The sequence below is a fragment of the Papio anubis genome, chromosome 6 (genome assembly GCF_008728515.1).
Source record: "Papio anubis isolate 15944 chromosome 6, Panubis1.0, whole genome shotgun sequence".
In the NCBI taxonomy this organism is placed as follows: domain Eukaryota; kingdom Metazoa; phylum Chordata; class Mammalia; order Primates; family Cercopithecidae; genus Papio; species Papio anubis.
Window position 1 is genome coordinate 42,693,368 of NC_044981.1, and position 26,673 is coordinate 42,720,040.

At 54.2% G+C, this 26,673-nt stretch overlaps 2 protein-coding genes across 5 annotated transcripts; one reads left to right on the forward strand and one right to left on the reverse strand.

The window, feature by feature from the left end:
• On the forward strand, nt 1–8,629 carry TMEM151B (transmembrane protein 151B). Its single transcript, XM_003897670.5, has 3 exons — nt 1–430; nt 2,603–3,043; nt 4,607–8,629. Exons 1-3 carry the CDS (start codon nt 290–292, stop codon nt 5,729–5,731), a joined length of 1,707 nt encoding a protein of 568 aa, XP_003897719.1. The 5' UTR covers nt 1–289; the 3' UTR covers nt 5,732–8,629.
• TCTE1 (t-complex-associated-testis-expressed 1) lies at nt 7,939–26,490 on the reverse strand. 4 transcript variants are annotated; one of them, XM_003897671.4, is made up of 5 exons: nt 26,227–26,490; nt 16,704–17,073; nt 15,116–15,684; nt 11,271–11,720; nt 7,939–9,530 (listed from the first exon to the last, which is right to left on the reverse strand). In XM_003897671.4, exons 2-5 carry the CDS (start codon nt 16,978–16,980, stop codon nt 9,321–9,323), a joined length of 1,506 nt encoding a protein of 501 aa, XP_003897720.2. In that variant the 5' UTR covers nt 16,981–17,073; nt 26,227–26,490; the 3' UTR covers nt 7,939–9,320. The 4 variants fall into 4 exon arrangements, with proteins under 4 accessions (XP_003897720.2, XP_009203552.2, XP_017813383.2 ...); XM_009205288.3 differs by having other exon boundaries at nt 9,305–9,530; nt 11,532–11,720; XM_017957894.2 differs by having other exon boundaries at nt 9,305–9,530; nt 25,711–26,231.
• Between the last annotated feature and the right edge of the window lie 183 nt (nt 26,491–26,673).

Sequence of the window (26,673 nt, forward strand, 5' to 3'; positions counted from 1 at the left end):
AAAGGCGGCGGCGGGAGCGGGCGGGAGGCGGAGCGGCGCCGCGAGGGCCTCAAGGTGACACCCGCCCCCGGCCCCGGCCCCCCCGGCCCGGCCCCCCTAGCCTGCCTCCCACCCCCAACCCCCAGCCCCTTACTCCCGGTGCCCTTTCCGGGCCCCCTCCCCCCGGCGGGGGGTGGGGAGCAGCGAGGGCCCCGCCCCCTCCCGTCCTCTCCCCAGGGCCCGCGCAGGATGCCCCCGGCCCCTGGCAGCCCCCCGGGAGGTCCTGAGCTCGACGCGCCCCCTCTACGCCATGTCCCCCCCTGGCTCGGCTGCGGGAGAGAGCGCCGCCGGCGGCGGCGGCGGCGGTGGCGGCCCCGGAGTCCCGGAGGAGCTCACGGCGGCGGCGGCAGCGGCGGCGGCGGCGGCGGACGAGGGCCCCGCCCGAGAGGAGGTGAGAGTCGAGGGCGCCCCTTCCCCGAGCGCGGCCGCAGCCTGGCCCCCCATCCCCCATCGCACGCGGCCCCCGCCGGTTCCGCCGCAGCGCGGCCGGCGCCCCGCACCCCGAGCCGGCAGCTGCAGCCGCAGTCCGCGCCGCCGCCCCCACCCGGCGGCGGTCCGCGGTGCCGGGGAAGGGGCCGCGCCGGGGGCGGGGCTCAGGGGTCCCGGGCAGGGGGAGGGGCCTAGGGGCGGAGCCTCGCGGACCCTGGGCTTATGAGAGAGGGGGCTAGGCTCTACCGGGGTGGGGACGGTGGCAGGGATCCTGTCTCAGAGAGGGGGATGCTACCTTGAAGGCCAGGAAGGGAGACTTGTAGGGGCTACAGAACGAGGAGGGTACCATGGGGAAGTGGTGGTGTTACCTGATCTAGGACCCTAAGGAGGTCAGATGTGTACAGGGGGATCCCCTCTGTGGTCATTGGGAGTGTGTGTGTGGGAGGGGGGGTGTGCACCTCTCACGAGGCTCCTGCTGCTTCCTCATATCCCTAGTTGGGGTCACTAGTCCTCAGTCCTCTGAACCTGAAGACAAAGAGACGGAGGAAAGTACCAAGAGCACCCCCACTCCAGCCTCCCATGCACACTTGTGCACACGCATGCATCCTGCACTAGGGCAGAGGCACACAAGAGGGGATAGGCCGGCAGGTAAAGCCCCTTTCAGAGGTACCCACATGGGGACAAGCGCACAACCAGGTAGGCACACGAAGGGGCCCATGTGTTCATACCTCCTAAGGACAAGGCTCCCGGAAAGGCACATGTACCCTAACCTCCTTGTCCACATGTACTGTGTGCTATTTCCTAGCTCGCCTAACTATCCATACTTCTAGATCCAGGGCTCGATGCCTATTATTGTACCTTCTTTTCCACTCTTTTCCTCTCTTCCCTGGCTGGCCTCTAGGTCAGGCTTGAGGAATTGAGGGGGTAAGTCAGGATCCCAGCAGGCAGCTGTGTGTGTGTGTGTGTGTGTGTGTGGTGGGGGGATGGGTTCCTAAAGCTAGAAAGCAGAGAGGAGGGGTGGGAAAACAGGCCACTACAATAAATCAAACTCAACACTCAATTAGGATGTGGCTGCTGGGGGCCAGCACCATGGTAGGCACCTAGGATGCAAAGAGAATGAAGTGTGGGTCCTCAGGAGTACCCAATCTAGCGGGGAGCCCGCCATGTAAACAAATCCTGGGCCAACCCTGGGACAGAATGTGCCAAGTGCTTTAAAAGACAGGCTCCAGGAGAGTACCAAAAATCATTTTCTCTTGACAAATTGCTGGGCTTCAAACGTTGTCCTCGCTACCCTGGTCCCACATCCCCTGTGCCTGTCCTCTCCTCAGCCACATGCCTCTGCCCTTCTGGATACCTCCTCCTGGACTGCCTGCCGCTCAGGGACCCCAGCCCCCTCCCTCCCATCCTAGGACAAAGGGAAGGATGTCAGGGCACAGGAGGAAGACTCACAGGGGAACCAGGGTCCAGAACATGGGGAATGAGACAGGGCCTGGGGTTCTCTGGAGGCCCTTCTCCAAAGGAGGTGTTAGGCTAATTGTGAGGGTTAGGGAGGTGGATGGATCGGAGGGGAGCAGCTCCTCTAGAACCTAGGACTGAAACAAATCTGGAAGTGAGGGCCCCACTTGTTAAGTGGGGAGGTGATGTCAGTGGGTCCCTCCCCCTTTTCTAGAGGACCTGGAAGGGGTCTGGGCTGGGGACCTGCCTTCGCTGATGCCTGTCTGTCTGTCCTCCCCTGTCTTCCCTGTCCACACCTTCTCCTGTTTCATTGCCCTCTTTATGTCTGTCTCTGGACACTCTCTGGGTACCATCCTATCCATCTGTGTTTGCTGCCTGGGCCTCCATCTCTGGCTCTGATCTTTCTCTGCCTCTTGGGGTGTCTCTCTCTGCACTTGCCTGTACTGGCATTCTGGTCCCCTTTCCTATCCTCATGGCTCGCTCTGTGTCACTTCCATTTCTACCTCTGGCCCCTGACTTCCATCTTGGTCTCACCTTTTCTTTCCATATCCTTGTTCTCTTTGCTTGTTATTTCTGGTGCTGGCCTCTGCCCCTCCATCCCTGAATCCATCTCTGTGCTGGGTCCTGCCTGCTCTCACTTCCCACTCATCTCGGCCCCTCTCCCTGCCCACCTGAGCAGCAGCGTCCCATCCAGCCCTCTTTCACCAAGTCCCTCTGCCGTGAGTCCCACTGGAAGTGCCTCCTGCTCTCGCTGCTCATGTACGGCTGCCTGGGGGCAGTGGCCTGGTGCCACGTCACCACAGTGACGCGCCTCACCTTCAGCAGCGCCTACCAGGGCAACAGCCTCATGTACCATGACAGCCCCTGCTCCAACGGCTATGTCTACATCCCCCTGGCCTTCCTGCTCATGTTGTACGCCGTCTACCTGGTGGAGTGTTGGCACTGCCAAGCCCGCCATGAGCTGCAGCACCGTGTTGATGTGAGCAGTGTGCGGGAGCGTGTGGGCCGCATGCAGCAAGCCACACCCTGCATCTGGTGGAAGGCCATCAGCTACCACTATGTCCGCCGCACCCGCCAGGTCACCAGATACCGCAACGGAGACGCCTATACCACCACCCAGGTGAGGAGCTGGTGGGGAGTGCAAGACATTCAACATGGGAGGTGGCACTTGGCCCTGCATTACTCCCTCCCCACCTCCCTGGGGGGAAGGTGGGAGGAGCACAAGGCAGCAGTGAGCTCCCATGAGCATTGCAACAGCAGGGCAATAGCAACAACCATAGTCATAACAGCAAACAACGACCAGGAGCCAGGCTCTGCTCTAAGTATTTTACACACATCAAATCATTTATTTAACCCTTATAACAACCCTATGAGGTAGGCAGGTATTCCCATTTTGCAGATGAGGAAACTGAGGCCTGGTGAGTTTAAGTAACGTGTCTAAGGTCAAATAGGCAGTATGTGGTGATGAGACTTGAACTCAAGGAATCTGGCTCCAGGATCTGTATACTGTTTAGTGCTTAATGGGTCTATTTGGTGATTAATGGTAGAGTGTGGTGGCTCAGGCCTGTAACCTCAGCACTTTGGTGAGGCAGGAGGATCTCCTGAGCCAGGAGTTTGAGACCAGCCTGCCTCGTGGCAAGATAGTAACACCCCATCTCTAGAAATAATAAAAAGAAGTAGCTGGTGTGGTGGTATGCACCTGTAGTCCCAGCTACTCAGGAAACTGAGGTGGGAAAATCATTTGAGCCTGGGCAGTTGAGGCTGTAGTGAGCTGTGATCACCACAATGCAAGACCCCATCTCAAAAAAAAAAGAAAAAAGAAAAAAAAATTAGTGCTTAATGGTTGGAGATGGCTTCACATGCCCAATATCATAGCATGCTCTACCTATTCAGTGAGGTGACTGCTACCGAGTTCTCTTTCACAGGTATGGACACGTAAACTCAGTGACTTGTCTAAAGTCTGCTCCTCTTAAGTGGTAGTGCTAGGCTCAATCCCAGCTTCCTGGATCTCAAGTTCAAGGGTCTAAGAAGAGGTGGGTGTAGGAAGTCTCACTGGGGGTGGGCAGGTCAATCAGCACTTTGTGGACTCGCCAGTATGAGACATATTGGAGTCCTGGAGGAGACGTTCCCAGATGTAGGCCATGTGTCTTAGTATAAGGATCAACAGACAGAAGCCTGGGGCCGGTGAGAAGCAGGAAGGAGGCTGAGTGATAGCTATAGCCTGAACAGGAAGACTAGAGACAGAGGGGTTCTTTAGGGAGTGCTTCTGGGGAACCCATTTGGAAACACAATTGTAAAAGGGAAGAAAGAAGAAGAGAAGGCTGTTTGTGGTGATGCGGGAGCACTCTGGAAAACAGAGGCAGTGGCAAATGGATCAGGCAAGCCAGAGGGGCAGTTCGTGGCCAGGGCCTGACTCCTAGAGGACGCAGGGTTTAGTTAGAATTTAAATACGCACAGGTGGGGCTGGTTCCAGTCCGGTCCTCACGTCTGATTATGCAGAGGGCGTCAGTTGCTCTGCAACTCGGAAAGATCCTAACCAGCTCCAGCCGGCACCTAAACCAAGACAGACTTAGGGTCCGACCAGGCAACCAGAGCAGCGATGGGGCGGGCGAGGGTGAGTGGGCAGAAGCGGGCACCGCTGACGGGCTCCTCGCGACCCAGCCGCCTGCCCCCCGCGCCGCAGGTCTACCACGAACGCGTCAACACGCACGTGGCGGAGGCCGAGTTCGACTACGCGCGCTGTGGCGTCCGCGACGTGTCCAAGACGCTGGTGGGGTTGGAGGGCGCGCCGGCCACGAGGCTGCGCTTCACCAAGTGCTTCAGTTTCGCCAGCGTGGAGGCCGAGAACGCGTACCTGTGCCAGCGCGCGCGCTTCTTCGCAGAGAACGAGGGCCTGGACGACTACATGGAGGCACGCGAGGGCATGCACCTCAAGAACGTGGACTTCCGTGAGTTCATGGTGGCCTTCCCGGACCCGGCCCGGCCGCCCTGGTACGCCTGCTCCTCGGCCTTCTGGGCCGCGGCGCTGCTCACGCTGTCGTGGCCGCTGCGAGTGCTGGCAGAGTACCGCACGGCTTACGCACACTACCACGTGGAGAAGCTCTTTGGCCTGGAGGGCCCGGGGTCTGCCAGTAGCGCGGGCGGCGGCCTCAGCCCCAGCGACGAGCTGCTGCCCCCGCTCACCCACCGCCTGCCGCGGGTCAACACGGTGGACAGCACGGAGCTCGAGTGGCACATCCGCTCCAACCAGCAGCTGGTGCCCAGCTACTCTGAGGCGGTGCTCATGGACCTGGCGGGGCTCGGGACGCGCTGCGGCGGGGCGAGCGGCGGCTACGCGCCCTCGTGCCGCTACGGCGGGGTAGGCGGCCCGGGCGCGGCGGGCGTGGCTCCCTACCGGCGCAGCTGCGAGCACTGCCAGCGCGCCGTCAGCAGCTCGTCCATCTTCTCGCGCAGCGCCCTGAGCATCTGCGCCAGCCCGCGGGCCGGCCCGGTCCCCGGTGGGGGCGCGGGCTGCGGGGGCAGCCGCTTCTCCCTCGGCCGTCTCTACGGCTCCCGGCGCAGCTGCCTGTGGCGCAGCCGCAGCGGGAGCGTCAACGAGGCCAGCTGCCCCACGGAGCAGACGCGGCTGTCCAGCCAGGCCAGCATGGGGGACGACGAGGACGACGACGAGGAGGAGGCCGGGCCGCCGCCGCCCTACCACGACGCCCTCTACTTTCCGGTCCTCATCGTCCACCGGCAGGAGGGGTGTCTGGGCCACAGCCACCGGCCGCTGCACCGCCACGGCTCCTGCGTAGAGACCTCACTGTGACCTCCGTCCCCGGCGTGGCCCGCGCCGTCCTCCCGCCTGCCCCTCGCCGGACTGTGCTCCCTGTGCGACGCAGGGCGAGTCACCACGGTGACTGAGGCTGCGCGGGGGGCAGGGAAAGGGAGGTGAGGGCCGCAAGACAGACCCGGATGGGGCCGAGACCCCTGTCGTCCCTGTACATAAAGAGACCGATGGGTGGGAGGGGGTCGGCTGCTCCCCGAGATCCCCCTGGCAGAGTCATTCTTCCAGCCCCACCCCTGAGTTCCTAAAGGGACACCTCCCTCCTGTCCAGCCCTTCAACAGATCTTCTGACTGTTAGATGACAACCGCACCGTGGGCCCCGCGTTGGGCCTTGTCTGAAGGGAGAGGCCCTGGCGTGCGGCTGGAAGATTTAGAGGCTGTGGAGAAGGGAACTTGGGGTTTTCCTTCCTCCGTGGCCTCACTCCCCTGGGGCCTCTCTCTATGGAGGGAGCAGTGGTTTGGTGACCAGCAGGCTGGATTCCAACTAGCTAATGCATTTAGCGGGTCTGAGGCTGGGGCCAGGTGTCAGCCCCAAGCCTCCATCCAACACCGTGGAAATGTTGCTGCCCTCTTCTTGGCGCTGACCCCAAGATTGGGGTTTCCCTTCTGCCGCTCCTTCCGCTGTTGTTTATCTAACTGGGCCCCCACTCCAGGTCCAGAGGGACTGTGCTCACCGCACAGACGGCACTCATCTCCCGCTCCCTGGTCCTGCAGAGCTGTTGCCAGGGTGCAGTGGGGAGGAGAGTGAAATGTGGAGGGCTGTGTACCTCAGTCCTTTCTCTAAACTCTGCAGCCTCCCGGCAGGGGCCTCCTCACCTGGGTTCTGGGTGTGTACTCCCTTTAGAGAGTGTGAGATACACTCCGGCGGCACTTGTTAAAGCTGGCCAGGGCAAGTGACTAAGGGGAGAGAGCATGACATAGACCTGGGTGACAACGGGGACCTCTGGAACCAGGTGGGAGTAAGAGAGAAGAGGGCAGTGGAGGGTAGAGGAAAGGACTTCCAAAGGTGGGGTGTCTGTGGGGGCGGCCTTTGCCTCCCTAAACCTGTGCAGAGGAGGGGAGCGTGCTTTTCCCTCAAACACATCTCTTGGGGGCTGAGGACGTTGTCACAAGTCCCAACTGGAGAAATAATTCCAATGGCAGGGTCAGAGGCAAGCATTCTCTAAATCTTGCCCAACCCTTCCATCCTCCCCTATCCTATGAGCTGAAGCCCTGCTGCGTGTCCCAGGGTCTTCAAAGGGGCATCCTGCCACCACCCCAGGGTGCTGGCCCCACGTCCTGTTCCCCTAAAGCTCTGACACCGCCTTCTCTCCCTGTGCGCACCCCACCACCTCCACCCCAGTGTGCTTCAGTGTGCATGTCTGTGAACAGCCCTCCTGCCCTCCCAACTCCCCTGGCTAAAGTCTCCCCAGCAGATTTAGTGCCCAGGGCTTGAGCTCACATTTCAGGCTAGAGAGGATAACCCTTGGGCCACCCACATCTCTCCCCCCTGATCCTGCTTACATTCGCCTGAGCCATCAGAACTCCTCCTTCCCCTCCTTCAGCCCCTGTCATCTTCCTCCAGCCCAGCCAGGCCTGCACCACCAACTGTGTGGCCTCCACCTATGCAACATCACCTCTGGCTCCCCTTCCCTTCTTCCTAGGGAGAGGGGCCCAAATTGTGGGAATACCATGGCCCATGGCTTCTAAAGGGTTTAGCTTTACTTTCAGGTAGAGATGGCTGAGTGAGGAGGGAGAAGAGACTAGAGAGAGAGAGGCTTGGGCAGGGGAAACAGCTGCCCACCAGGTTTCCCTGGCAGTAGTGCCCACCTGCCTATCAGCACTGAACCTGCCTGGATCCCGAGTCTGTGCTCCTTGAGGGCCTGGCATTTGGAGCACCCTTCTTTCCTCTGATGGACATCTGTGAGGTACAGGTGGTGAGCTGCGGCCTCAGGCTCCATTTCTTAGCCAGCTGGCACCCGGATGTCATGCTCTGTGTGGGGACAGCCTGGCCACCTCAGGGCTCCAGGGGAGGAGGAACATGGCTCCTCCTCCCTCAGGCCTGTTCCTGAGACAGAGCCTGGTCTCAGAAGAGGGGAAGGGAGACCTCTATTATTATTTTTGCCTGTATTGACCATTTCTGCCTAGGTCATCTCAGACAGCCTCATCTCCCACACACGCACAGACTTAGAGAGAAACCAATTCTTTGGTCTGTTTTCTTGGTAGCTTTATTGATTGCCAGGGAAAACAAAAACCAGAAAATTAATCTCTAAAATTAAACTTTACACTGAATGTTCTTGTTTCTCTAATTAGAACCTCTGCTAGCAGCTGCGGCTATACACACACACACACCCTCACACCTACACGTTTGCACTCCGGAACTGTCAGAGGGTGTCAGGCACAGACAGACTCTAGGTTGCCTAGACAGGCATACACATGCAGTCACTCCCAAGCCCCCTTTGGTGCTTTGCTTAGCATCTGCTTAGTGGAAGGAGTCCCTGGAGAGCAGGCACTCCTGGATTGGGGTTGTAGCCCATGACCTGCCCTTTGGGGACACAGTTCTGGAGGCTCTGGGCCAATCAATCAGCCTGAGGAGGATGGGGAATGGCGCTCAGCCTGAATCAGTCAGCTAGGTCTCTTGTGGCCCTGGGGGCTGATGTGATTCCTGTAGGTGTGGCCCCAGGGTGGACAGCTACAGAGTGATGGGGACTCATGGAGGGCACCTAGAAGGCTCCATGTGGCCTGGGGACAAGGGCTTGTGGGGTGGGCTGGGCCTGGCTGGGGAGAAGACAGGTCTCTGTCAATTGGGTGCATCACACTGTGGCCTTTTTGTCGTGGATTTAAGCGCAAAGATTGTACAAATCAAACTGGTGGATAATAAAGTTGTGGATGACTCACTGACTTCCTGTCCCAGTGTGGCACTTCTTTCCCTCCCTCCCAGGGAAGCTCTTTGGGATGGGTGGCAGGAATCGTGTCATCCTTCCCTAGAAGTCATCATCTACAGCTGCCTCCCCAGAGGAGGCCACCGGGTCTGAGTCCCTGGTGTCATTTCGTTGTCCCCTTCCCAGGTTGGGGGTTGGGGAAATAGGGGATGGAGTGGCCTATAGAACTGGATCACCTAAAGCAGAGTTGAGCAACAGGGAAATGCATCTACAGGGCTGAGGGTGGCAAAGAGAGCCAGACATAGCTCTGCTGTAGCCAGAGCGTGTGTGTGTGTGTGTGTGCGTGTTTGAAGATCAAGGATCTGTTTGGTAGAGAAGAAAATGGTGGGGAGGGGAGTCAGAGAGGCAGGCACAGTCCCTCAGACACCTCTCTGACTTCCCTATTCCTGGAAGAAGTTGGTCATTTGTGGGGGTTCAGTAATATCCTTTCCCTGGGCACAGGGGCTGGGTTCCTACTGCATACCCTTTCTTCCCCCATGTCAGTCTCCCTTTCCTGCCTCATGTCTCCATCCATACAACCCTTGATCACTCCAAGGATATTCACGGTCCCCCTCCCCGCTCCCTCTGAACCAGAGTGATACTCTGCAGCAGGCATGGCAGGGGTATGAAATGAGGGACAGGGCTGGGGCCATGATCCAAGTCAGGTCATTTTATCCCACAGAGTTCTCAGGGCCATTGGCAGTGATGGTTGACATGAAGTGGCTGGGATTCAAGGCCCGCTGGCGGGCTGCTTCTCGGTTTGCATGGAGGGCCTGGCCAATGAGGTACTCGCTTTCCTGGGCCACATCTGACAGGCGCAAGTCAAATTCCAGGAGGGTCTTGTTGTCCGACATGCCTTCCAGGAGCTGCTTCCCACCGTCCTGGGAGAAGGGTGCAAAGGAAGGGGTCATATACATCACTACCCAGGATCTGACATACATACTACACATTTTCATGTAGATGTGACTAAAACATAAAGTTTCACAAAACAATACTTAACCTTTTTGTGACGCATGTTGACATATTCTATTCTTTTCCATTTGAAAAATGGTAGCCAATACCCACTAAATTGATTTCTCAACCCTACTAGCTTGAAAAACATGAATCTCTGGCAATGATGAGAATTCCATTCCTTTGGTTCAGCCATGGGCATGTGGGACAACTCTAATGAGATGCGAGGGGGAAGCTGAGAGGGGGTGGCTTCTGGGAAGGTTCTCCTCACTCCAAAAAGAGAAGAAAAGGGAGCAGGTGTTCTCCTGTTTTCTGCCTCTGGGCATGTCCCTATGTGAGATGTCAGAACTGTGGCAGCCATCTTGGGACCAAGAGAAGCACTAGAGAGGCCTTAGCCACGAGGCTGGGGTGGGCAGAGCAGAGGGTGGCACTGAACCCAGGGGTTTACCAACCCTACAACCCTCTAATTCTGGTTGTGGGAGACACTGAATATTCCTCCTGCTTAAGGCCATTTCTGGTTAAGCTTTTTATTATTTGCAGTCAACAGCACCCCCTCTAGAAAATGTGTGTGTGTGTCTGTGTGTGTGTGTGTGTATGTGAGTGTGTGTGCATGCACACGTGTGTATGTGCCTGTGTAGGTGAGCAAGGTTCTCATGGGGAGGTTTAGCAGAGGGTTCAGTGACCTAACGGAGGGCCCCGCTCAATGGTCATCACAGCTCCAACCCCTGCTGGGTTGGGTGGGCTAGCCCCAATGTGAAAGAATTTCATGTTGGCAGGCAGAATGCCACCATTCTGTGGTTGTGACCCAGCAGTGTGTTGCAAAGTCAATTTAATGGGTCACAGAAGCATTTAAAAATACAATAGAGTAGAATGTAAAGGAAAATATCAGCATATATCACAAGTCATAAATTTCAAAATTATGTTTATGTTGGTGTTCATGTAAATTGCATTTTTTTTTTTTTTGAGATGGAGTCTTGCACTGTCACCCAAGCTGGAGTGCAGTGGCATGATCTTAGCTCACTGCAATCTCCGCCTCCTGGGTTCAAGCAGTTCTCCTGCCTCAGCCTCCCGAGTAGCTGGGGTTACAGGTGCATGCCACCACACTGGGCTAATTGTTGTATTTTTAGTAGAGATGGGGTTTCACCATGTTGGCCAGGCTGGTCTCAAACTCCTGGCCTCATGTGATCCACCCACCTCAGCCTCCCAAAGGGTTGAGATTATACGCGTGAGCCACTGTGTCTGGTCATAAGTTGCATTTCTTACTCTCAGACTTGGTTAAGAAAGTTTGAGAGACTCAGTCTATTAGAAAGGACTCAGGCTTTCAATCAATCTTGGATTTGAAACACAGCCTTGCCACTTTCTACTGACTTGATGCCCTTGGGCAATTCATAATCCTCTCTGAGACTTAGTGTTCCATCTAGAAAGTAGGGTTAAATATACTTAGTTATATACTTAAATATATTTAGAGTTAAATACGCTTAGGGTTAATATACGGTTACTTAGGTAACTGTAAGGATTAAAGGAAAAATAATCACTGGGATACACAGTATTTGTGCATACTCGATGCAGTATGTAGTATGTAAAGTCTGTGATCTTCACAATTATCCCACAAGTACTCCTGGCAGTCGGATTCCACACCCACCCTCACAAGCCCAGAGTAGGTGGCTCACCAGCCCGATGTGGTTGCAGGACAGGTTGATGCTGGTGAGTGTGGTGTTGATGGCGAGCACCTGTGACAGGAGTGTGGCGGTGGGTTCAGACAGCTCATTGCCACCAAGGTGCAGTGTGGTGAGGCACTTGTTGGTCTGCAAGGCATGGGCAAGAGCCTGGCCACCCTCATCCTCGATGCAGTTGAGACGTAGGTTGAGGGAAATGAGGTTGGTGTTGTGTGCCAGAGCATGAGCCAGCGACTGGGCACCAGGCGCACGCACCTGGTTGTTGGCCAGGTTGAGCACACGCAGGCGGCTGTGGCTCAGCAGCTTGGCAGCACCTCGTGCACCACGGTCCCCAATGAGGTTGTGTGACAAGTCCAGCTCCTCAAGGACTGGGTGGTCCAGAAGACTTCGAATTATGATGCGTGCTTTGTCATCATCCACCTTGCTTCGGGTCAGCTTGAAGATCTGTGGGCAGGCAGAGGGTCTATGGCACCTGCCAGCCAGGGATAATCAGCCTGCCCACCTAGATCTTTGGCAAACTTGGCTCACCTAGTGTTGGCCACCTGGCTAGGTCATGGAGGGGGCCAGGCCTACCAGCATGGCAGAGTAGTGTAGAATTGGTGGCAGGGAGCAGGGAGGAAAGATCACTGTTTATTGAGCAATTACTACATGCTTGGCTCTTTCTTTTTTCTTTCTTTTTTTTTTTTTTTTTTTTGATGGAGTCTCGCTCTGTCACCTAGGCTGGAGTGCAGTGGCACGATCTCGGCTCACTGCAAGCTCCGCCTTGCGGGTTCACACCATTCTCCTGCCTCAGCCTCCCGAGTAGCTGGGACTACAGGCGCCCGCCACCACACCTGGCTAATTTTTTGTATTTTTAGTAGAGACAGGGTTTTACCGTGTTAGCCAGGATGGTCTTGATCTCCTGACCTCGTGATCCACCTGCCTCGGCCTCCCACAACGCTGGGATTACAGGCACGAGCCACTACGCCCGGCCGCTTGGGTCTTTCATAACCATTATCTCTAACCTTCAGCATCTCAGTGAAGAAGAGAAAGTTCTCTCCATTTTGCAGATAGAAAATGGAGGTTTACATTATTTCCCAAGAGTAATACAGTGATTGAAGCAGTGGAGACAGGTTTGGAATCCAAGCCTGCCTGAGGCCTCAGCCGCTCCCTGCATCCTCCTCTGCCAGCCAAGATCCACCAGGGCAAGGAGAGGACCTCTTTGAAGGAGGTTGCCAGGGCAAGAACCAGGGAGAAAGTGGGGAAGTGGAGAAGCAGGAAAAGGATGAGATAAAAGAATGAAGGAAAGGGGATGGGGCTGGCAGTATGAATACTGTCCATGGGAGCCTCTCCCCCTCACCTTCCTGCTGGCTTGTCCTGCTCCTCTCTCTCCCTTGAGACCTCTGAGTGTCTGACCTCTCTCTCCCTACCCTTCAGTTCACTCCTCTTTATGCTCCTCTTATCCAGCTGAGTCTTTTGTGTCTCTTCTCTTTTCATTGCATCTCTCTGGCAAAGCCCTACCCTGGATCAGCCCCACTCTCTATTTTCTGCATGCCTGTGCGCAAGCAACTGACAAAATAGAAAACATCAGCTGACGGGACTGGTTGCTATCACTGGAACCACCAATAGGCTTGTAACGCTGCATGCCAATCTAACTATATTTCTCTGGCCAAAATACCTGCCTATAATCTACAACAACTATTTCAGCTTTTTGCAGCCTCCTCATAATTCAGGGGCCTCCTTGCTGAGCTCCCTCTTTCAGCAGGTGAACTCTCCTCTTGCCTTCCCAGCCATTGAATGGGAACCTGTCATTTTCCTGATACCAAGCACTGACTTATTGGTCTATGAACCCGTGCCTCTCTTCTACATTCATCCCCTTTCTTGCAACTGGATGGAACCTTACACTGGTTTTAAACATGTGTGAGTTATTCTGAAGGAACCCAAAGCTCTCATCTGTTATGGCTGTACCTTTCCCCCTTCACAGCCAAGTTCTTGAAAGAGCTGATCACAGCTACCCATTCCTCACTTCCCACTCTCCCCAGACACCACTGCTATCTGGCCTCTGTTCCTGCCACTCCACTGAAATAGCTCCCCCTCGGTGACCTCCACGTTCACTAAATCCAGTCCTCAGCTCTATTCCACCCCGTTGCTCACTCCCTCTACTTGAAACATACCCCTCCCTTGCTCTGTGACACAATGCCATGTCCCGCATTTCCTCCTCCCTCTGGCTTCCTGGCAAGCTCTTCTTCCACTGAGACCACATGCCAGGCCTCTCCTTGTCTTGCTTTTGGCTCTCCCCTGTGAGACTCCATCCAAATCCAGGGCTGCAACTGCCACCTTCATGAAGACGGCATACATTTCCACATTCAACTCAGACCTCTCATCTGAGCTTCGGACCCTCTACCCGACTAACAAAATGACCCCTTCTTTGAGATGCCTCTAACTGAAACTTACACTCTTCCCCCTCAAAACCGATCCTCTTCCCACATTCCCTGTCTCTGCAAATGGCCCCTCCAGCCATCCAGCCTCACAAGCCAGACGTCTTGCACCTCACCTCCTTCTCCTTCCTTCTCCTTCAGATCCTCCCTATGCCAGTGTGGCCCGTGCATGCCAGACACATGTCTGCCTAAATATGTCTTGACTCTCTCCACTCCTCTGAGACTCCACAGACACTACCCTCGCTGAAATGACCCTCACCCTCACCTGGATTTGGCAATGATCTCCTAGGTAATCTGCATGTCCACTGCTGCCCTGCCCAGGCCATCATCCCTCACAGACGGAGTGACCTTTTCACGTGTGAAATCCAATAATGGTACCTACCTTTTTGCCTAAAACACTTGGATGGTGTCCCAGAGCTCCTAAGGATAAAGACAGCCTCCTAGACAAGGCCTCCTTTACCCAGCAAGGCTGACCACCTCATACTCTGTGCCAGCCACACAGTCTTCTCTTTCTCTTTGAGCTGGCCATGTTCACTCTGCCCATAGAGCCTGTATGCACTGCTTCCTCTGCCTGGAATGTTCCTCCCTCTGAGACTATAACTCCTACTCCTCCTTCTAATCTCTATGTAAGTGACATTTGTTCAGGGAAGCCTTCCCCTGCAAGGTCAAATGCTCCTTTATAATCTCTCATAAGAGTATCTCTTCTTTATGGCATTCATCCCAATTCAGGGGTACCAGAAAAAAGTACAGGATGCCCAGTTAAATATAAATTTCAGATAAATAAGAATGCCTCATGGAATATTCAGGACATATACTAAAAATTATTTGCTCTTTATCTGAAATTCAAATTTTTTGGAGACGGTCTCATTTTGTAATCCAGGCTGGAGTGCAGTGGTGTGATTGCAGGTCACTGCAGGCTTGAACTCCTAGGCTCAAGGCATTCTCCTACCTCAGCCTCCTCAGTCGCTGGAAGACTACAGGTGTGAGCCACCGTGCCTGGACCTGAAATTCACATTTAACTGGATGTCCTGTATTTCCATTTGCTAAATCTGGCAACCCTATTCTAGTATCAATTTTATGTTTATATGATTGATGATTAGTGCCTTTATCCCATCAAGAGAGTTAGCTACAGAGGGCACAAATGGCACAATCTTGCTCATCCTTGAATCTTCAGCACCTAGGACAGGGCCTGGAGTGCATATGTTTGTTCAATGAAACATATTGGTGAACTGGAAGAGCAACACCTTGTTCATCTCTACACCCCCAGAACTGTGTATCTTGGTGCAGGGTGCATTAAAAAACACTTGGCCAATGAAAGAGAAGGAAATGGGAAGAAGGTAACAATAGAGGAGGAAGAGGAGGGGAGAGGGAATCTGAGAGATGCGGAGGAGGGGTGGGGGGAAGGCTGGGAGCAGACAGTACCTTGAGGGTGTGGCACGCCTTGATGGCGGCTGCCAAGGAGTGGCAGTCGCGGTAGGTGAAGAGGAAGAGATTCCACTCGAAATTCATGCCGCAGTCCTTGACATCGTACACCAGGTCCAGCTCCTCCAGGTGGCTCAGGCCAGCTACCAGATCGCCCAGTTGATAGTGGTCAACGGTGGGCTCCTCCATCTCTCCCTCGCTGCCTGAGTCCGACTGGTCGCCTGGCCGGAGCTGGGCCGGGAGCTGCACCGGCGGAAGGAACTGATCGACGTGGACCCTGCGCACATAATTCCTGCAGAGGGGCAGCAGGTCGAGGATCACCGCGGGGTCCGTGGTGCCTGGGATAAAGTGCTTTAGCAGGTTCTCCAGGTGCCGCTCGAAGAACATGCGTTTCCAGCTGCCGCCATGGTGGGCCACGTGGCACACGGGCCAGCGCTGCATGCAGCAGCGGAGCCAGTAGTTCTCATTGTCTATCAGGTTGGCGGTCACAGCCAGTGGTAGGTCAGGGGACAGGTGGTTCAGGACCTTCTGCTGGTGTTCCGGGAGCATCTGCTTCAGGATAGGGTTATCTTTGGGAACAGAGGAAGGAAAGCATGGGGTCACAGTGTTGGGGGACACCTCAACATGATGCCTCAGGCTGGGCCTGCCTGGGAGCACCAGGCAAAGGGAAGACCCTTCCCTGCTTAGGGGATAGACAGCCTCTCCTCTCAGGGGGGATCAGGGGGAGGGTGGGACACCAGCCTTTAGCTTTGGGATGTTCCCTGCCTGAAGGGGCACATCTCAGCATCTGTTCTCAGGGAGCTCTCAGACTGAGGAAGACTCTCAGGTCCAACTCTCAATTATCACCTGGTCTGATGGGGAATACAATTCCTGAGGTCAGAGGCTTCCAATCTTATTTGATTCATCCATTTCAAAATAAGAAATTTTTTGAGCACCTACTATGTGCCAGAAACTGGAGGTACCACTATGAGAGACTACTATGTCCCACGTGCTGGAGATATAAGAGTAAGCAAAACAGGGTTCTTCCCTTTTGGAGTTTACATTCCAGTGGGGGGAGGCTGACAATAAACAAGTAAAATGAGTGAGACTGGCTGACAATAGTTGCTGGAGATGAAATAATGGCCCTGTCGTCAGACAGCGCTCCATCTGGTAGGAGAGGCTGGCAACCCATCTTTGGAAAGGATCCATATTACAGAGCACAAAATACGGAACAAACCAAGGGACCTTACATGGCATGGAAGACTCCATCAGAGTGGAGGGTGGTTCACTTGGGAAGGCTTTCTGGAGAAGGAAGTAGATATGGCTCAGGCTGAGTTTTGTTGGAGAGAGTGGAAAAGGCAAGGAGAGGGCAGAGGCATGGAGGGTGCAGTGTGGTTGGGAGCCTGGTGGGATCTGCCAGTGGGAACAGAAGGAGAAACTGCCTAGGCCCTGGGTGGAAGGGAAGTGTTGAGTAGGTATGAGGATGCCATACGGGAGAGCAGGGGCTGCCCCAGGACCCAGGTTCTGCAGTCTTGGCTCCAGAGAGTCCCCACCCACCTTGCCCCACTCTTGGCCTTCTTCTTCCCACCCAAAGCAGGGACAGACTCACTCTGGAAGTTCTTGATGATGTGCTGAATGCAGAGCTCTGTGAGGAGGGGCACGATGGCCAGTGACCACTCAGGATCCTCAGCAATGATCCGGCGCATCCGATGGAAATTGGCCCCAGGATGTGGGTTCCTGGACTTTGCAGAGACTGGTGTGATTGAAGGCTTTGAGGGCTGTGGGCCTGTGCTTGAAGTGTGTCCGCCAGTGGAGGACTTGTCCTGGGTGGAGACTGAGGAGTGGCTGGGGTCCAATAATGCTGATGTTGTTACGGTATCCTGCATGCTGGAGGCTGGTAATGTAGGGGCGGGTGGCCCCTGGATGGCCTTATGACAAGAAACTTCTCAGACTGGCAGGTCCTTGATACAGGTAGGGATCTGGAGCAAAAGGAAGAGGTAGTGGTGTTACTTTGGAGGGTCTTGGTGGGCATTTACTAAGAGAGGTGGTACGGAATAGTGCTTCAGGATCAGTCCCTGGAGTGAAGCAGATCCAGGTACACATCCACTGGTTATCTGTGTGACCTCGGGCAAGTTACTGAACCTCTCTGGATTTCAGATGCTGCCTCTTAGAAATGAAGGTCGCAGTTCCAGTAGGATTATTTGGAGGAGTGGATAAAATAATGCATCCAAAGGGCATAATATATTATCTGACACATGAAACTAGCAAGGAGCAGCCCAAAATTTTAGATAATAGCTCTATAGCAATTACAGTAATTGCTCTGTGCCAGACAATCTTTTTAGTTCTTTATGCCTATTAATTCATGTGTCCTCAGAAAAACCTTTTTCAGAAAAGCCTTTTTCAGATAGGCACTTGTATTATTCCCATTTTTCTGCTGGGAAACTAAAGCACAGAGAGGCGAATTGACTTGCCCAATGTCATGCAGCTTAGAAATATTACGGGTGGGTTTAAATTCAGTCTGTCAAATTCATGCTCTGAACCCTACATTGGACTGGCCCTCTGAGGGTGAGGGGTGTATATTGCCAAAAGACAGGTATAATAAAGAGCCATTCAACTCAAAACAGGACCCTGCACTAAGTATTTTATAGAACAGCAACTGCCTGATCCGTAGGATGGGGTTGAGAACAGCTCTGGCCAACAGAAATATAATGCAAGCCAAAATGCAAGCCACATATGCTATTTTAATTTCTTTAGTGCCCACATTTTAAAAAGTAAGGAGAAACAAGGCTGGGCGTGGTGGCTCATGCCTGTAATCCCAGCACTTTGGGAGGCCAAGGTGGGTGGGTCACTTGAGGTCAGGAATTCGAGACCAGCCTGGCCAACATGGTGAAATCCCATCTCTCTAAAAATACACAAATTAGCCGGGCATGGTGGTAGGCGCCTGTAGTCCCAGCTACTCGGAAGGCTGAGGCATGAGAATCACTTAAACCTGGAGGGCAGAGGTTGCAGTGAGGCAAGAGTGCGCTACTGCACTCCAGCCTGGGTGATAGAGCAAAACTCTGTCTCAAAAAAAAAAAAAAAAAAAAAAAAAAAAGTAAAGAGAAACAGGTGACGGCCGGGCGCGGTGGCTCAAGCCTGTAATCCCAGCACTTTGGGAGGCCGAGACGGGCGGATCACGAGGTCAGGAGATCAAGACCATCCTGGCTAACACGGTGAAACCCCGTCTCTACTAAAAATACAAAAAACTAGCCGGGCGAGGTGGCGGGCGCCTGTAGTCCCAGCTACTCGGGAGGCTGAGGCAGGAGAATGGCGTAAACCCAGGAGGCGGAGCTTGCAGTGAGCTGAGATCTGGCCACTGCACTCCAGCCTGGGCGACAGAGCGAGACTCCGCCTCAAAAAAAACCAAAAAAAAAAAAAAAAGAGAAACAGGTGACATTAGTAGTTTTTTTTTTTTTTTTCTGTCTTGCTCTTGTTGCCCAGGCTGGAATGCAATGGTGCAATTTTGGCTCACTGCAACCTCCACCTCTTGGGTTCAAGTGATTCTCCTGCCTCAGCCTCCCAGGTAGCTGGGATTACAGGTGCCCGCCACCACACCCAGCTAATTTTTGTTTTGTTTTTTTTTTTTTTTTGAGATGGAGTCTCGCTCTGTTGCCCAGGCTGGAGTGCAGTGGCCGGATCTCAGCTCACTGCAAGCTCCGCCTCCCGGGTTCACGCCATTCTCCCACTTCACCCTCCTGAGTAGCTGGGACTACAGGCGCCCGCCACCTCGCCCGGCTAGTTTTTTGTATTTTTTAGTAGAGACGGGGTTTCACTGTGTTCGCCAGGATGGTCTCGATCTCCTGACTTCGTGACCGCCCGTCTTGGCCTCCCAAAGTGCTGGGATTACAGGCTTGAGCCACCGCGCCCGGCCCAATTTTTGTATTTTTAGTAGAGATTGGGTTTCACCATGTTGGCCAGGCTGGTCTCGAACTCCTGACCTCAAGTGATCCACCCGCCTCAGCCTCCCAAAGTACTGGGATTACAGGCGTGAGCCACAGTGCCTGACCATGAAATTAATTTTATATTTAGCCCAGTATGTCTAAAATGTTATTTATCATATAATCAATATAAAATTATTAATGAGATATTTTATATACTATGTTTTCATATGAAGTCTTCAAAATCTGATGGCTCAATGGGCACATTAAGCCTGTGGCTACCGTTTTGGAAAGTGCAGGTTGAGAGAGAAAGGAGAGGGGAAAGAGACCCATGCCCTGCCCAGGGTGCCCGCAGCCTCCTCTCCTCCTTCCCACTGAGAGCTCAAGCTCCAGGTTCCTTCCCTTCCATCTCCCCATCCAGTCTGCCTCTAGCTCTCCCAGCCTCCCAGCATTCCAGACAGCAGCGGGCAGGCGTGGGAGGCGAGAAGGTAGCTAAATCTGGGGCTGAAGACAGAAGACAGAGGATGTGTCTTGGTCCGGGGACCCTCCCTCATTTGCCCATTCCTGTACCCTTGCACTCCTGCCCTGAGATCTGCAGGAGGAAATGGGGCTGCTGGCACTTAGCTCCTCCTCCAGGCAGTTTCCCATCAGATGTGCACCCTGACGACTCAGTGCACTGGGTAGTGGCCGGTGGGAGGGAACACTCTGAACCAGCAAAGGCGGACTTGGCAGAGGGAGGGACCAGATGGTGCTCCCCAGCCTGCCAGGCATCTCAAGGAGGAAAAGCCTGGTTGAGAGGCAGGTGGCGGGGAGAGGGATAGTGCAGGAAAGATATCTAGGTATTGTGACATCCCTTATGCAAATCAAATGCAAATTCACACACAGATTGTGTCCAGAATTGTGGAATAACCAGATCGTGCTTTTTGACTAATGGCTTCTCACAGTGTAGGGCTGGAGGGGGTTGTTGCTTAGCGGTACCTGCTGACTTTGCATTTCTGACTTTGCCAGTTATGTGCTTTGTGACCTTGGCCAAGTTACTTAACCTATCTGAGCATCAGTTTCTTATCTGTGAAACTGGATAATAATATCTTCCTACATGGGCTGTAGTGGAGATCCCCCTGAGATAATGGTCGGTTAATATTGATCATCGTAAAGAATATAGGAGGGGTGTGTGGAGAATGAAGGTACTATGAGGGGCAGGGGTCTGAGGCTGGAGAGAACACATCCTGGAGACCCGCTTCTTGAATGCTGACCTGAGATGGTATCTTTGGATGAGTGCAGTGTTTCTGAGGTCCTTCCCTATTTCCAGGATCGATGTGAAGGGCAAGGAGGCAGGGTGGTGTTGAGGGCTCATAGACAGCACGACAGAAACAATGGAGGAAGGTCAGAGGCAACAGACTAGACCAACTCCTGCTTGGTTTTGGCCTAAAACATTCTATAATTTCCCTTGGTCCCAGATATGTCCCTGGACACCCATGGGCCACACCCAGGGAGCAGGACCAGGCTTGGCAGGGGGAGCCCCAGGTTGCTGGTATGCATTGCCCTGGAGTTGGCTCTTTAGTCATTCCTCACAGCACCATCCAGCCTCAGCATCCTGGCTCAGTCCCTTCTCCTTCTTCTCCTGGGGAGCCACACCTGGGAAACCCCACCCGGGGCCAGGCGGGATGCCTCTGCAATGAGGTCACTCTAGTCCCACCACCTAGCACCTCACTTTCAGGACCTGGAGTTCTTCCTGCCATCTGGTCCTAATTGCTCTTGCTGCTGTTTCGTGCCTGCAGCCCGCCTCTGGGCATGACACAGCAGGACCCATCGGGGCATGTTCCAGGGCCCTGAATCAACTTCTCAGAAGGAAGGGGCAGGGCCTCGCTCCAAATCACATGGCTGCCGTGTGCATGGCTGGTATAAAAATGAGCCCCTGCCACCTTCAGCGTTTACAGGATCATCCATACCACAAGGCAGGCAAATGCTGAAAAAATTAACTGCGTAAGATCAGAGTGGATAATTTTCATTTAATCATCTCTTGATTTTTAAAAAATGGATATCGCAAAAATATTTTGGCAGGCAAATTATTACCAGACACAGAAGATTCTTCTAAGGAGTGTTCTAAAAAACACTTAGTTCTAAGTGTTTTTTAAAAATCTACTTTTAAAACTAACAAAATAGAAAACACAGTATATTTAAAAGGATAACGAGCAAAACGAACTCCTTGCTGCCCCGCTATCACTGTTATGAGGAGGATATGCAGTGTGGCTCCTCCCTCGGCAGGCCACGTTCTGACCCCTGCCCTTGGGGGCCACCCTTTGGTGTGCCACTCTCTTGGCTCTCCTCCTACTTTCCGACCATTCTTTTTCCAAAAGTCTTCACCACAGACTTCTCTCCCTCTGCCCATCCCCCACGTGCCAAGGTCCCTCAGAATTCTGCCCTGGTCGTCCACTCATTCCTGCTGATGGACTCTAGCTTTCACCTCTTCCAGGTGGGGTTTCCTAACTGTGACGTCCCAGAGAAGCAGAGGGTACTGCTTACCAGGATGGTGAGGCTGCGGGGTGGTGGTGTGAGTAATGCCAGACTCTCCTACATCTGCATTCCAGACTCAAGTCCACTGGGATGCTGCCTAGGTCCCTCAAACTCAATCCATCCAGATGCCGGCACCAGAAGCCAGGGAGTCACCTCTCTTTCAGCCCTCCCACCCCACCCCACCATCTAGTTACTGATTCAGTTCTGCCTCCCACCCAGGCAGCCTCTCCTTTCCTGCTGCCGCCTTAGCTCAGGGCCTCAGTGTCTGTCTGGATCACAGCATCAGCTGTTGGGCATGTAGTCTCTGGCATCCAGTCTGGTTCTCTCACATCCAGCCTTCACACAGCCGCTGTGGCAGGCTCCTTGTAAGCCCTCTAGCGGCTCATCACTGCTTACGGTAAAATCCAGCCTCCTCACCTTGGTGTGTGAGGCCCTCCGTGGCTGGACACTTTGTTGGAAATAAGCTCCTCTTTGCATCTGGGACATTGCAGCCCAGTTCATGCTGCCAAGCCCTTGCTCAAATTGTTCCCTCTGAAATGCTTTTCCCACCATCTCAGCCAGAGAAAGGGACAATCACTGGTCTTCTGAGTCTGAGCTCAAGCACCACTTCCTCTCTGAAGGCAAGGTGCTTCTTTGTCCCTGATGCCACAAAACAACCCCTCCCATTGTCAGACCCCATCTTTCCAGTACCTGCATCACTCCAGTGACCTGACTGCCCACCCTCTCACCACACCCACACTAGACTGTGAGCTGCTCGAGGTGTAGGGGCTGTCTTCTCCTCAGTTTTGTTTCCAATTCCTAGCCCAGTGGTAGGTCTGCTTTAGGCGAGGTAGCTGGTGTTTGGGGGTGCTCCACTGGCTTCTGATAATAGATTCTGGCCAACAGGAGTATCCTGTTGGTCAGGGCAACTTGTTTGGGGGTGGCTATCTGATATAAGCCAATCAGAGTCCTTCTTGAGATTTGTCCAAGTGGAGGGAGACAGAAGGACATGTGTCCTTGAAGGATCTGGATCTCCTGCTGCTGGAAGTCATTTCTCTCCACACTTACAAGGTCTGTTTGCGGCAGGAGGGAATCAAGCCTGGGGGAGAGTAGCAGAAACGAAAGATAGACCCAGACAGCATCCTGGTATCTTCGATCCCCATGCCTGGTCCCGGAGGCTCCCAGAGCTGTCTGGCTCCTTGGCAGTGCCTTCAGTTCTGAGAGCTAAGTTGGCAGCCTTCTAATAAGTCCCTTTGCCAAAGCTAAGAGTTGGGTTTCTACTCCTTTTGACCAAAAGGTCCTGCCCCATTTTGACCAAAAGGCTCACTGTTTGGTGAGTGAAATGATGGGAAAAATCCTAAATCAGTAGATGAAAGAGTTCAAAGGCCCCCAGGTTATTACTCACAGGACCTGATTCACTCCTGTGGCCTCTTCCTCTCCTGACTACATTGAGCCTCTAGTCTCACATTCCATGTCTCCAGGGCTGGGACAGTATCAGCACCTTACAACTGTCCAGCACTTAACAGTTGCAAGGTCCTTTCAAGGTCCTTTCAGAACTATCCTCTCAGGAAAAAAAAAAAAAAAAAAAAAAGGCTGGGTGTGGTGGCTCACACCTGTAATCCTAGCACTTTGGGAGGCCAAGGCAGGAGGATTGCTTGGGGCCAAGAATTCAAGACCAACCTGGCCAACATAGCGAGATGCCATCTCTAAAAAAGAAAAAAAATCTCATGTGACTCTTCAACCACCCTATAATGGAGCTAGGATGGGCTTCCTTATCCCTATTTTACAGATGAAGAAACAAGGAAACAGGAAATGACTGGCCCTAAAACACCTATGAGAGCTGGGGCCAGCATCTGAGGGCAGGTCTCCTCCTCTAGTCACAATACACTACCCCTCCACAGTCACTCAGTATGTCCCCTTCCCCTGGCTGTTCCTGCCCTCCACTAGGAAAGAAGAAAGAATATTCTTGCTCCTTGGAAAGTGGGGAGGGCCTCCCTGGGCTGAGAGCGCTCCCAGGCCTTTGGTACTTTACTATGGGAATTTCAGGGCCCTAATGTACAGTTTTCATCCCTGTTAGGGTAAATGCATTTTCCCCCTAAATGAAACAAAATTTAATATTTTCATCAGGGCAGTCCTGGAGGTGGCTGAAGGGTCACCTTCCTCTCTGGAGCTTTCCTTCCCTGGGGAACCTGTTGGGTCAGTCAGAGAATCCCAGAGTTTGAAGACTAGGAGCACGTTCAAGACGCCAGTCTTGAACATGGGCAGGGCAGGAATCCTGACATTCCAGAGAGGTCAGGGCCACCAGGAGTGGGTATGTCTTGTGCCACCACCTGGTGTCCCCATCCAAGGATGTGCTGTGCTCTCAGAGGGGGAAAGTGGGGACACATGCAGTGGACTTTCACTTCTCTGGGACCTGCCTTTACCAGCTTGTTTGGCTTCACATGGCTGTGTCTCTAACCCGGTACCACAGTCCCTATGGAAGGGACAATCCTCCTCCCCTGGGCCCCTACTGTGCATCCTCAGGACCAGGGTCCAGGGTCCTGAAATCACACACAGGGAACAACATCCATACCAGGCCATTAACTCAAAGGACCGGGTGTGAAGGACTGCTCTTTCCATGCCCAAGCACGTGTAATAGAAAGTGACAAGATGCTCCAGTTTGGCCAGAGTTGTCCTCATTTCTGATGGCTTGAATCTGGTGGACAGGTGTTCTGGGAACCATACCCTTGGCTATATATAGCTATGATTTATTGAGAGCTCTAGGCCTTCAATAGCATGTACATAGCAGGAGGCAGGACAGCAGCTGGCTAAGTACTCAGGAGTTGAGCTGCTGCCTCAAGTCAAATCTCCACAGTGCCCCCCACTATCTGTGCAACCTTGGGCAGGTCCCCGCTTGCCTCAGTTTCTTCATCTATAATGTGAGGACAGTACTTAATAGTACCTATTTCATAGGATTACCCAGAAGATTAAGGTGTTAATGTGTGTGAGACATTTCATATAGTGCTGGGCCCAGAGCCAGCACTCAAGATGTGTGTTAGATATAGTGAAGATGCTAGATGGCTTACTTACATAATTTCATTAAATTCTCAAATTAATTATTGAGGATTATTATTTAACACTATTGTCCCTGTTTCACAAATGAAGAAACTGAAACTTAGAAAGCTTAAGTAACTTACTAAATGTCACTAGCTAGTAAGTGGAGAAGCTGAGGTTTTAGTTTGTGTCTGTCTAATGCTCTTACTTCCATGAGATGCTGGGGTTGCTTATAAATTGCTCCCAACTCAGTCATTCACAGCACTTTTCCAGTGAGTCTCCCACTTTCTCCAGCTCATGAGCTCTCTTGTTCACCAACACGGAGCCCAGGGTTATCCCCTTGGTGCTGACCTAAATAGTCCAGGCTCCCTCTTCCAGTTCACTGCTGGGCACAGGAGCCTTCTGCAAGGCTGGACCACTGCCTGCATCCTTTGGAGGGCCGGAGGAGCCCAACGGAGTGCTGCAGAGTAGTGCTCTCCTGCCCCTGGCACATTCCCTCCACAGGAAGTCTCCGGTCTTCTCCATCCTTCCTCAGGTCCCCAGCTAAATCTAACCATTCTGGGCAGGAGCTCCTTCCACCTGCCCTAATGGGAACACGAGGAAGATGCTGTAGGGGAGCATTCTCACCTTCTTGTGCATCACAGTCCTGGTCCTCAACTGTCCTTACCTCCCTTCCTCTTAGCCGAGAAGTGGAGACACCCAGTTCTCTTTGGGCAGACAGCACCTCTGTGCCTGGGACACTTCCCCAGGAGCTGGCTCTGCACCGACTGCTCTGACTGCCTTCTTAGCCACTCCCATCCCAGATCCCCTCAGGAGAGCCCTCGTCTGTCCTCAGGACTCTCGGCTTTTGTCTACACCCACCTCCATTTCTTTCATGCCCACCATGTCTTACTTTGGGGTAAGTCACTCCCAAGTTGGGAATTCCATTTATGGAAGGGCAAAAAACTTTCTCCAACCGGGCCTTGGCCCGCGTACTTGGACTTGGGATGGGTGAAACCGCCAGTTCACTTACCACAGCCCCCGGGCTGGCCTCCTCCCAACTCCTGACCACTCAGGTCTGTTGTCTCAAAAGGGACTCCAGCGGTTCTGCTCCCACCCCTCCTTACCTTCAGCTCAGACACCCTACCAGGGAAGCTCAGCTGCAAAGGCCACGAGGTCCCTCCCCCATCCTACCTGGGGTGTAGAGGCGCTGGTTTCTCCTTGGTAACCCAGGAAAACCGGCAGTGTAGTGGGAGGGAGGGAGATGCGGAAGCAAGCTTCTGGACACGCGGGAGGGATTACAGCCCTCGGGTGCTGGGAACAGGGACGGCCTTTCGCAGAAGGCTGGGGCCCCAGGGCTTGGGACCGCTCTCCTCCACGCCCTACGGATGCCCCATTTTCCCCCTCTTCTTCCCATAGTTCCTACGCTCGCCTCACTCGGATACCCAGCCCCGGGCCAGACGGTCTGCAGACAGTGACTGTGGTGGGGAGGAGGCGCGGGGCGTCCTCGCATGGAGGGCGTGGGGTCTCCTGTGGGTACGGACCGGCGCTTCCCCGCCACAGAAAACGGAACCCAGGCAATGGCCGCCTGTGGGCTTCTGGCCGGTGTGGGCAGAGGACGCTAGAGGGGCTCCCGGGCCCAGCTGACCTGAGCGGGCCCCGATAAGGGAGACCGGGGCTGTGTGTCCCCACTCCCCGAGGTCGCCTCACCCGCTTCGGGAGCCTCGGCGCTCGCCTCACACAGAGTCCCGCGCGCCGGCGCCGGTCATTGTCGTTGGGGACGCCCCGTGTTGCTAGGAGCGGGCCGGGCCGGGAGGACAAGTGCGCCGCGGTTCAGAGGAGGGGGCGCTGCTGCTTCCTCGGCTGCAGCTGCGCGCCGGCAAGCGGCTCACTCGCGCGCAGGGTGGCGAGGCCAGCCCTTCGGACGGTTCCGTGGAAGCGGCCGCTTTGGGGGTAGTGGGACCGTGGCCTTGAGCTATGCCCTGTGCTTCCGTGGGACGTGTCTAGGAACGGGTGGGCTTTCTGCGGGAGGCGGAGGTCGGGCAGGCTGCTGGTCTGGAGTCCTTGTGCTCTATTGCTAGCTTTTGTGTGGCCATGGATAGGGAGCTGGTCCAGGAAAAGCGTCTGTGGAAGATGAGGAGGGTGGACGGACCTTCT